Raw genomic sequence first — 12,219 nt, forward strand, 5'->3', positions numbered from 1 at the left:
TTTTATGGTTCATTCAGTCAAATAAATACACACACTAAACTTTTACAGTAATACTGCAATGGCAAGTAAAGTACCAACTATTTTCAGTTACTGTATATTGAAACTGTATACTGGGAATATATGTTATATTATTAATGCAATCACTGTCAGAAAACAATGGACTTTAATTTGCTGGTTGCTGGCTTTTATACCATAGCCTATCTCTCTGATCAGTGAACATTGCCACTTAGTGAGATGTGCTGCCACCTTGTGTTGAAAATCCTAACATTGACACAGAGTGTGATCTGAAATCCTTTTTTAAAACTATGGTATGTATACTGAACTAAAATACAGTATAAACGCAACATGTAAAGTGTTGGTCCAATGTTTCATGAGCTGAAATAAAATATTCCAGAAAGGTTCCATATGAATAAAAAGCTTATTTCTCTCAAATGTTGTACACAAATTTGTTTACATCCCTGTTAGTGAGCATGTATCTTTTGCCAAGATAATCCATCCACCTGACAGGTGTGGCATATCAAGAAGCTGATTAAACAGCATGATCATTACACAGGTGTACCATGTGCTGGGTACAATAAAAGGCCACCATAAAATGTGCAATTTTATCACACAACACAATGCCACAGATGTCTCAAGTTTTGAGGGAGCATGCAATTGCCATGCTGACTGCAGGAATGTCCACCAGAGTTGTTGCCAGAGAATGGAATGTTACTTTCTCTACCATAAGCCGCCTCCCTTGTTTTACATAATTTTGCAGTATGTCCAACCGGCCTCACAACCGGAGACCACGTGTAACCACGCCAGCCCAGGACCTCCACATCTGGAGAAGTGTGCTCTTCACGGATGAATCCCGGTTTCAACTGTACCGGGCAGTTGGCAGACAGTGTGCATGGCGTTGTGTCAGCGAGCGGTTTGCTGATGTCAACGTTGTGAACAGAGTGCCCCGTGGTGGTAGTGGGGTTATGGTATGGGCAGGCAGGCATAAGCTATGGACAACGAACAAAATTGCATTTTATCGATGGCAATTTGAATGCAGAGATACCGTGATGAGATCCTGAGGCCCATTGACGTACCATTCATCCGCCGCCATGACCTCATGTTTCAGCATGATAATGCACGGCCTCATGTCACAAGGATCTGTACACAATTCCCGGAAGCTGAAAATGTCCCAGTTCTTCCATGGCCTGCATACTCATGTCACCCATTGAACATGTTTGGGATGTTCTAGATCGACGTGTATGACAGCGTGTTCCAGTTCCCATCAATATCCAGCAACTTCGCACAGCCATTGGAGAGGAGTGGGACAACACTCCACAGGCCACAACCAACAGCCTGATCAACTCTATGCAAAGGAGATGTGTTATGCTGCATGAGGAAAACGGTGGTCACACCAGATACTGACAGGTTTTCTGATCCACGCCCCTACCTTATTTTTTAAGGTATCTGTGACCAACAGATGCATATCTGTAGTCCTAATCATGTGAAATCCATAGATTTTTGTTTTTACGCAGAGGCTAGTGGAATTAATGCATTTATTTCAAATGACTGATTTCTTTATATGAACTGTAACTCAGTCAAATCTTTGAAATTGTTACATGTGTTTATATTTTGGTTCAGTGTATTTAAGCTAATTGTAAAATAGTGAACCCTACTGTCTTGTCGGGGGGGGGGGGGGGGGGGGGGTATTGCAAAGCATCAGGAGTCAGGCAGGATTCAGGTGCAAAACTGAGAAGGTGAATAAAACTGGATTAAAAAAAAAACGTATAGACTATTGGACGTTGCCGAACCTTGACATAGAGGTAGACTTACAAAATAACAAACAATAATGTAAATTGCCATATCGGAAATGTGAAACTACAACCAGTTAGAAAGTCAGATATTGCAGAGTTTCCTAGGTCCGATTAGCACGTGAATGCGGCGTCTAGAGTGTGGAGTTTGGTGCCAAGTGAGGCAAATGTCACACTAATTTTAGACGTAGCTTAGGCTACTCTCCCTTGCCTTTAGTAGGCCTATTTATCACAAATTCATAAAGGCTTATACTCAATTTATTTTAGAAACATATCACACAAGATAATACAATAGCCAACAATAGGCTACTTAAATAAACACAGAATACACAGAGTTTGATTATAGATGATAGAGCAGTTACAGTAGGCTAAATAAAGTTTTCTTTAAACTTCAGAAGACAGTCAAGACACATCCACTCGTCAGGTTGTAACAGACCAAGATGACCAGCAGAGGTCCATCTTAATGTTCCTATTGCAGCAGTTGGCTTGTGGAACAGAGTCTGAGAAAGATAGACACAAACGGCGGAGTAGACCTATGCTGAATAGAACTGCCTCTAAGATTAGTAGGCAATTTATATTAGATATCTATAAGGCATTTCAAAATGTCTAATTGTTTTGTAGCTAGTGGACAACTGGTAAAATATTTTAATATATTATGTTATCAATATCAAAAAGTTTGATGAAGATCAGCCTATCATTTCAATTCCTAAAAGTGGCATGCATTCTCTCCCAAAACATCTCAAGGCCGCACGTTCATTTAATTCTAAAACATTAGTAACAAATATAAAAACGATATATATAAAAGGCTCGGACTGAAATATATTATTAATATAAAGTACCCACTGGGCACAGACGTCAATTCAAAGTCTATTCCACATTCAATGTAATTTCATTGAAATTATGTGGAAACAACGTTGATTCAACCAGTTGATTCAACCACATCCCATGCCCTTCTGGTGTAGCCTAAATCCCCAGTGAATGTCAAACATATTTTTATCCCACATGTACCAGATGACTGAATTAAGCGGACTCTGTTAAAACCTGCCAACTAGCATTTTTCACTAGATATTTGCCCTACTTCCTGGTCACATTTCAACAGATACTGAGCACCCAGCAGTCCCCATAACATTATTTTATACTTGATTAAAACATTTGATTTGAGTGCAGAACTTGGAGACACTTTTCACCTTCCTATATCTGGTTATATTTAAAGCAATCTAGTGACATTTAATCTGAGGGCAACAGAGATGCCCCTAAGGCGAAGGGAAGGAAATCCATGTTGAATGTCACGTCACAGCTTGAGTGCACAGGAATGTTGGCCAGGCAGGCGAATCCCCAGACAGTCTCTGGCACTAGATCTGCCTTTTCTATCCATCTACTGAGTCACTATCCCACTTACATAGTGGCATGTGAGGGCTTTTTCCCATTTCATCCCTTTATCTTCAGCTGTGTAGTAGACATGGCAGTCTCATGGTAATAACGGTTTGGGGATTAAACAGAGAATTCCTATTCTTAAAATGTGCAGAGTCCGCATGACTGTGCCAATATGAACCCAATCCCACTGTTTGTGTGACATGCAAAAATATGTGCAAATCCCCTATCACAAAACAGAAAGTATGGGTGAAGGCTACCATTCGGTAGTGGATCTTTTAGCTTTTTTAAAATCACAGAACAGCATGCTAAAATAGGGTGACATCCCATCCCTGTGCTCGACAATGGACTAATTGTCCATTAATTGACGTTGTGAGCGAGGAGTAAAACATAGGGAAATTGTATGTGATTTGCCCTAGTTTAAATAGGCCTTGGGGTGGCAGAGTTAAAGGTCCAATGCAGCTGTTTTTTTCTCAATTTCAAATAATTTATGGGTAACAATTAAGCACCTTACTGTGTTTTCAATTAAAATGGTAAAAAAAAGTACAAAAATAACATATTAGCAAAGAGCAATTTCTCAAGCAACAGAGTGGTCTGTGTAGGGAGGTGAAAACTGGAAACTAGCTGTTATTGGCAGAGAGGTTTGGAACTTTTTCTTATTGGTCTATTAACTAATTTTCCGCCTGGTGATGTCATCAGGCAGGCCAAAACTCCATCCCATCAAAACAGGCTGAAATTTCAGGTGGTCTTTTCAAACAGCTCTTACACTAAAAGGGCATTAGCATCATTTTCACAAATTCACAGCATTATTCCAACCTCACAGTGTGGAAATATATATAAAACACAGAAAATATCACGTTTTTGACTGCACTGGGCCTTTAAAGCCCACTGGACATATTTAAAGGTATACTTCGGGATTTTGGCAATTTACTTCCCCAGAGTCAGATGAACTTGGATAACATTTGTATGTCTCTTCATGCAGTTTGAAGTTGCTAACTATCGTTAGCACAATGACTTGCTAACTATGACTTGCTAACTCTATGCTATAACAGCTCTTACCATTGACATCCAGTCATTGTGCTAACGTTAGATCAGTCAATATTTGTCTATTGTATTATCTATAATCTACATAGCTTCATCAACATGAAATGTAACCTCAGTTTGAGCCTAAGAGTTATTTTTCATGCTGGTGTATTTGAAAGTAAAATACACCAGACATATAAAGCCGGCATACTGTATTTTCATTTGTCTCCCAGTGTAAATGCAATTTCTTCCTGGAAACCGAGTCAACTGCGTTTGGTTTGGGCGAGCGGAGCGCCAGTACCGAGTTGGTGACGTCTGTCGCCAGTACCCGCCCTATTCTGTCATCGCCCTGGCTTTGCTGCATAGACCGCACAGGAACCTGGACCAAAGGAGGCAGAATTTCAGTTTCTTATCCATTATCGCTATGGGAATTATACAATTCTTTCAGAACCAATCTCTCATCTCATACTATCTGAAGCTAGTCCACCCTCGCCGCACAGACTATAAAAAACTGCCGGTTGAAGGAACACCAGCAGTAGATTGTTGGTATTGCTTCATAGCCAGTAGTGTTTCTAGAATATGTGTCCTGCTCATGCAGGAATGATGTACCACCCTGTGCGATGAGAAGTAGCCAAACATTTGCTCAGAACTGGAAAATGTCAGTGCTCTGTATGTCTGTGGCGGTAAGTACAAGGCACCTTTGTCTATTATTTTATTCTTATTATAGGAGTTACGTTACTCCCCGGCAGGTTCTCGATTTAAAGAGACATCGCCTATTTTTGCGTTTGTCATAATTTAAACTTGCCGGTATGTGCAATTAGTCAAGTGAATATATTGTTAACTTTGATTATTCTATAATTCATGTATTGTACAGGTAATATTGTATAATAGGCTACTACATCTCTCTCTCTCTCTCTCTCTCTCTCTCTCTCTCTCTCTCTCTCTCTCTCTCTCTCTCTCTCTCTCTCTCTCTCTCTATATATATATATATATATATACATACATACATACATACATACATACATACATACATACATACATACATACATACATACATACATACATACATACATACATATTACATACATACATACATACATACATACATACATACATACATACATACATACATACATACATACATACATATATATCTATTGTCAGAACAGAATAGAAGGATGGAGAATAATAGCACAAATATGACTCTATTGTTTGCCCAATGAGATTGGCACAAATATTCATCATATTGCAGGTTACCTGTAAATGGGAATACTTTCTTGTTATTAGCTAGCATGAATTCATTGTACACTAATTTACTGTAAAATATTTATGATATATAATATCATCTTAAGAAGCCCTGTATTCAAACAGCTTTCATGGGACTCTACCCCTATGAGATCATATATGTACTGAAAACATCCCATACAAAGACGTCAGGTTGGAGAAAATGCTGGAGAAAAACATAGGGAAAACATTGACTACATTTGAAATGCTGTAGTGGATGTTGACCCACCCTGCCTCCATCCAATTTAACACATATATTTAAGTAATGTTTTCATTTATACATAGATCCATGTATTTTGGCCTTATTGACATTTCGGAATGGACTCAGAACTTACAGTGCAGGGCAATGTTTATATGAGTGCTATACCAACATATCAGCCAGAGAGAACATACCAAATAGAAATCTATGCATGTTTTATTACCAATTTATACAATTTGTATTTATTTATTTGTATTATTTGGCCAAATCCTGATAGTAGGGTGGTATCTAACCTTCTTTACAGATAATGTAGTCCATCATCCACTACAATCAATGATTAACATTTAAGCAGTAAATGGGGTGTCCTTATCTCCTAGCATCTCCATGGAACAGATATTATGACAAAATTATATTTTCCATTCAAATATTACAATGTATGTCAGTCAGTTCAGTGTTTGGGCCCCTCTGTGCATCTTCTCTCAGGCGAAGTCCACTGGTTGTTTGTGATGCGTTGTTGGCAGTACATTGTGACATTAGCAAGAATATTCTTCACTGGCCCATGAAGGAGGAGGCTCTACTGTCTTTTGTCAGTGATAAATGAGGCATGCCTGCATCCTAACAGACTCACGTTTCCTCTCCGTTTAGTTTCATGATGATGTTGCAACAGGTGCTGGTTTGGTTGTGTGTTATCTGGTACTGTAATTGCTCATGGAAATCTCAATGATGTTCAAGATACACACAAAGTTAATTTTGCACTGTTGTGGCAAACATCCATATCTTCCATGTACAACAGCACAGTTAGGCTGTGAGCTAGATGTTGTGGATGATACCAGAGGCTCTGACAACAACAATGGAATGCAGCATGTTGCGGCACATGCATGTACTGCATATGCGGTTATTTTAAGATAATGTCAGGAAATGTAAAAAAATAAAGAAATACACCTGCCAAATGGTATCAGATTTCTGATGAATGCTTTCACTTTCCCTTTGTGTGCTGCTCAGAGAAATGCTTGCCTATGCAGTCGGCATAATTTTGAGGTGTTACCTAACACGTGGACAGGCACATGCACGCACACATACACACACACACTCACAATCACAGGGGTTGTCATCATGTGCACTCGACCCCTAGACCTTAGGCACATAACTGACAGTATACTTAGGGAACTGGGTGTGCCATCTCGTCACAGATGTCTCATGCAGAAAATGTGAAGATGGATCACACCATCCTCTCACAGTAAGGATGAGAAATTGTTGAAACCGAAAGATGGTTCTGGTTCAACATGTCACTGAACCATGCTGATTGAAAACCATTGCCCAAACGCCTAAGCATTTTCTTTGTGTTACTGTTGGGTGCATGATGTGCAAAGAGGCCCTGTACAAAGGGGTTGTGTGCGTCTTGGGGCAGGCGTGTTGTTGTTGGAGGTTGAATTACAGAGTGTTCAGGCAGGCAGTGCAGATTTTGCTGAGTCTGGCTGTCTCCAGGAACCAACCCTGCAACCAGCAGCAGCACTGCAGTGACACGGCATAAACGGACTGGCCCATCCTTTCCTCTCCTCTCTTCCCTCTGTCCTCCAGCCAGGAAGGTAGCATCCTGATATCACTATCACTAACCTCCTGGGGTTCAGCTCTAAACATATGAGTCGTAGAACTAGTGATGCTATGGTTTTAGCATTTCCCTTCAGTATTAATAATGTCCTATCAACAGATGTGTAGCCTATACACATCCATCATGTATCAAATGTATTAGATTTAGAGGGTACTACTGAATAGATATCTGCAAACCAGATTATACTACAGTATGTATCCCCCTTCTCTTTGTATCCTGCATGGCAGGTATGAAATGCTGAAGAGGCTTGAGGTAGATTCAGAGTAATAGAGGTAGTTATCAGTGATTCATGGCCACTCACAGGCGGTGAGGTGTGGTGTTGATGGGCAGTCTCTCTCCGACAGCAGCAGTCTCCTGACAGGATGCCAGCAGTGCGTGTTTTTCAAACAGGAGATGCAGGGACACGAGCCTGCTCTCTTATCTGAGCTAGAAGGGAGGGACATTCACTCGCTCTCCTCGCACGCTCTCTCTCTCGCACACACACACACACGTACACACACATTCATTCACACCGCTGTTCAGGCCACCAAACCAATGTACCTGCAGTGTGTCACATGTTGAATATTACCAGTTGCACACTTGCTTTTTATTGGGTAAATATGTGATGTGGCTGGAGCTGGAACATTTTGTTCCTCATGATCATCATCAACAGGCAGAGTGTGTCTGCTAAAAATGAGATGGTTTGAGTAATGATGTTGCCCTTAATTACCCCTAATCTTAAAATGTGCTTTCCTTCTCAAGGGGTCGATTTTCACATGATGATTTTACATAACCGAATGAAACTCAGAAGATTCTACAAAAAATGTAGTCCTGGGACCACTGTTACTGTTTAGTAATGAGTCCTGGGAAGTGGACAGACCCCTTAGGGCCTCTGGTCTGTAAAGGGGAATTTGTCCAGGCATCAGCAGAATTTGATGACTGTCTCCTCCAGTGCCTGACTTCAAATACGCATGGCATTGTTTTAAAAATGCAATTAAGACCAGGGTCTGTAGAGGTGGTTGCGTTTACTTATCAGCTAGCTGCTAACCACATCAAATATTATACCAATCTGGTGCCCAACGGCACAGTCGATGGTGTGGCACGCAACCATTGGTCAATTCATGCGACGTCTGAGCAAGGGAACGCAACCTTGATGTGGTTAGCTGATACATAAATGACCTATCCAGGCATTGTAAGATCTGGCATGCGTCAGCAACGCCTGGGCAAAGGAATGTGCCCATGGTTAGGCGCAACTGGGCAACAAATTGTTGTTTCTGAAGGGAGGCCCAGACTTTGAAAACGCCTGAATTAGGGCATTCTCGTTTCTCTGTGAGGTCTACTGCAGTGTGTAAACCATTAAAAGCCCTCTGGATTTGCCTCCCAACTTTTAACAGGGTCTTGCATGTACAGAAAGTGATGATGCAGCTTGCCTTGCTCTCCCTGCCTATCAGCGGTTATTGCCTCCAACATCATATTTCTGTGACAAATTGGCACACTGGCCAAAGAATGTAGAAAAAAAGAGCCACATCCCAGCCAGCTCCATATTTAAGAGAGGAAATAAAACATGCATGAGGGCTAGACTGGATATACTGTAAATGCAGTGAAAGGATTGGACGAGGACAATTGTGGATGCGGATGGCATTTCACTGCCATGGAACACATTCAAGCCATAATCACTTCAGAATGGCAGCGTTTACTGGTCCTGAAAGAATTCCCATCAGCGAAAGTCAAACAGAAGGTCATCACACATCAACAGAACATTGGCTACTCTGTTTTTTCACCAGATATCATGTTGATGAAGTTCCTCAATGTGCTGTTTAGATAATCAGCCAAGTTGTGGTACCTGTAATTTGAATGGATTTTCAAGTGCTTGCTATTGAAAATCTAACATATTTTCATGTCCCTTGGATGGATGTCCTTACCATACGGTGAATTCAGAAAGTATTCAGACTCCTTGACTTTTTCCACAGTTTGTTATGTTACAGCCTTATTCTAAAATTGATTATATCGTTTTTCCCCTCATCAATCTACACACAATACTCCATAATGACAAAGCATAAACTGGTTTTTCAAAATGTTTACCAAAAAACAGAAATATTACATTTACATAAGTATTCAGACCCTTTACTCAGTACTTTGTTGAAGCACCTTTGGCAGCGATTACAACCTTGAGTCTTCTTGGGCATGGCGCTACAAGCTTGGAACACCTGTATTTGAGGAGTTTCTCCCATTCTTCTCTGCAGATCCTCTCAAGCTCTGTCAGGTTGGATGGGGAGCGTCGCTGCACAGCTATATTTAGGTCTCTCCACAGACGTTAGATCGGGTTCAAATTAGAGGTCGACCAATTATGATTTTTCAACGCCAGTACCGATAATTGGAGGATTTTTTTCCAATTTATTTGTAATAATGACAATTACAACAATACTGAATGAACACTTATTTTAACTTAATATAATACATCAGTAAAATCAATTTAGCCTCAAATAAATAATGAAGCATGTTCAATTTGGTTTAAATAATGGAAAAACAAAGTGTTGGAGAAGAAAGTAAAAGTGCAATATGTGCCATGTTAGAAAGCTAATGTTTAAGTGCCTTGCTCAGAACATATGAAAGCTGGTGGTTCCTTTTAACATGAGTCTTCAATATTCCCAGGTAAGAAGTTTTAGGTTGTAGTTATTATAGGAATTATAGGACTATTTCTCTCTATACGATTTGTATTTCATATACCTTTGACTATTGGATGTTCTTATAGGCACTTTAGTATTGCCAGTGTAACAGTATAGCTTCCGTCCCTCTCCTCGCTCCTACCTGGGCTCGAACCAGGAACACCGACAACAGCCACCCTCGAAGCAGCGTTACCCATGCAGAGCAAGGGGAACAACCACTCCCAAGTCTCAGCGCGAGTGATGTTTGAAACGCTATTTGTGCGCACCCGCTAACTAGCTAGCCATTTCACATTGGTTACACCAGCCTAATCTTGGGAGTTGACAGGCTTGAAGTCATAAACAGCGCAATGCATTGCAAAAGCTGCTGGCAAAACGCACGAAGGTGCTGTTTGAATGAATGCTTACGAGCCTGCTGGTGCCTACCACCGCTCAGTCAGACTGCTCTATCAAATCATAGACTTAATTATAATATAATAAACACACAGAAATACGAGCCTTAGGTCATTAATATGGTCAAATCCAGAAACTATCATCTCGAAAACAAAACGTTTTTTTCTTTCAGTGAAATATGGAACCGTTCCGTATTTTATCTAACGGGTGGCATCCCTAAGTCTAAACATTCCTGTTACATTGCACAACCTTCAATGGTATGTCATAATTACGTAAAAGTCGGGCAAATTAGTTCGCAATGAGCCAGGCAATGAACGCAAGGGCAGTGACACAATTTCATGTTAGCAGGCAATAGTAACTAAATATGCAGGTTTAAAAATATATACTTATGTATTGATTTCAAAGAAAGGCATTGATGTTTATGGCTAGGTACATTGGTGCAAAGACAGCGCTTTTTTCGCAAATGCGCTTGTTAAATCATCACCCGTTTGTCGAAGTAGGCTGTGATTTGATGAGAAATTAACAGGCACCGCATCGATTATATGCAACGCAGGACACGTTAGATAAACTAGTAATATCATCAACCATGTGTAGTTAACTATTGATTATGTTAAGATTGATCATTTTTTATAAGATAAGTTTAATGCTAGCTAGCAACTTACCTTGGCTTCTTGCTGCCCTCGCGTAACAGGTAGTCAACCTGCCACGCAGGCTCCTCGTGGAGTGTAATGTAAGGCAGGTGGTTAGAGCGTTGGACTAGTAACCAGAAGGTTGCAAAAACGAATCCCTGAATCCCCCCTGAACAAGGTAGTTAACCCCCGTTCCTAGGTCGTCATTGAAAATAAGAATGTGTTCTTAATCTGACTTGCCTAGTTAAATAAAGGTGTAACAAAAAAATAAAAAAATAAAATAAAATAAAATATATATATATGAAGAAAAAAAGAAATCGGTGGCCAAAAATACCGATTACCGATTGTTATGAAAACGTGAAATCGGCCCTGATTAATCGGCCATTCCAGTCTCTGGCTCGGCCAGTCTCTGGCTCGGCCACTCAAGGACATTCAGAGACTTGTCCCAAAGCCACTCCTGCGATGTTTTGGCTGTGTGCTTAGGGTGGTTGTCCCGTTGGAAGGTGAAACTTCACCCCAGTCTGAGGTCATGAGCGCTCTGCAGCAGGTTTTCATCAAGGATCTCTCTGTACTTTGCTCCATTCATTTTTCCCTCGATCCTGACTAGTCTCTCAGTCCCTGCCAATGAAAAACATCCCCACAGCATGATGCTGCCACCACCATACTTCACCATAGGGATGGTGCCAGGTTTCCTCCAGACGTGATGCTTGGCATTCAGGCCAAAGAGTTCAATCTTGTTTTCATCAGACCAGAGAATCTTGTTTCTCATGGTCTGAGAGTCTTTATGTGCCTTTGGGCAAACTCCAAGTGGGCTGTCATGTACCTTTTACCGAGGAGTGGCTTCCGTCTGGCCACTCTAGCATAAAGGCCTGATTGATGGAGTGCTGCAGAGATGGTTGTCCTTCTGTAAGGTTCTCCCATCTCCATAGAGGAACTCTGGAGCTCTGTCAGAGTGACCGTCGGGTTCTTTGTCACCTCACTGACCAAGGTCCTTCACCCGTGATTGCTCAGTTTGGCCGGGCGGCCTGCTCTAGGAGGAGTATTGGTGTTTCCCAACTTTTTCTATTTAATAATGATGGCCACTGTGTTCTTGGGCACCTTCAATGATGCAGAAATCTTTTGGTACCCTTCCCCAGATCTGTGCCTCGACACAATCCTGTCTCGGAGCTCTACGGACAATTCCTTTGACTCCATGGCTTGGTTTTTGCTCTGACATGCACTGTAAACTGTGGGACCTTTTACAGACAGGTGTGTGCCTTTCCAAATCATGTCCAATCAATTG

General features: G+C 41.0%; 1 protein-coding gene across 2 annotated transcripts in view; it reads left to right on the forward strand.

Moving 5' to 3' along the window:
- The first annotated feature begins 4,515 nt into the window (after positions 1 to 4,515).
- Positions 4,516 to 12,219, forward strand: part of tnfrsf21 (tumor necrosis factor receptor superfamily, member 21) — a 38,101-nt gene continuing 30,397 nt past the window's right edge. For both annotated transcript variants that reach the window (XM_014144600.3, XM_082961824.1), the window contains exon 1: positions 4,516 to 4,864. In XM_014144600.3, coding sequence (XP_014000075.2) covers positions 4,802 to 4,864 — 63 coding nt within the window. In that variant the 5' untranslated portion in view covers positions 4,516 to 4,801. The remainder of the gene's footprint in view (positions 4,865 to 12,219) is intronic.

Source organism: Salmo salar, chromosome 15 (genome assembly GCF_965601325.2).
Source record: "Salmo salar chromosome 15, fSalSal1, whole genome shotgun sequence".
NCBI lineage: Eukaryota > Metazoa > Chordata > Actinopteri > Salmoniformes > Salmonidae > Salmo > Salmo salar.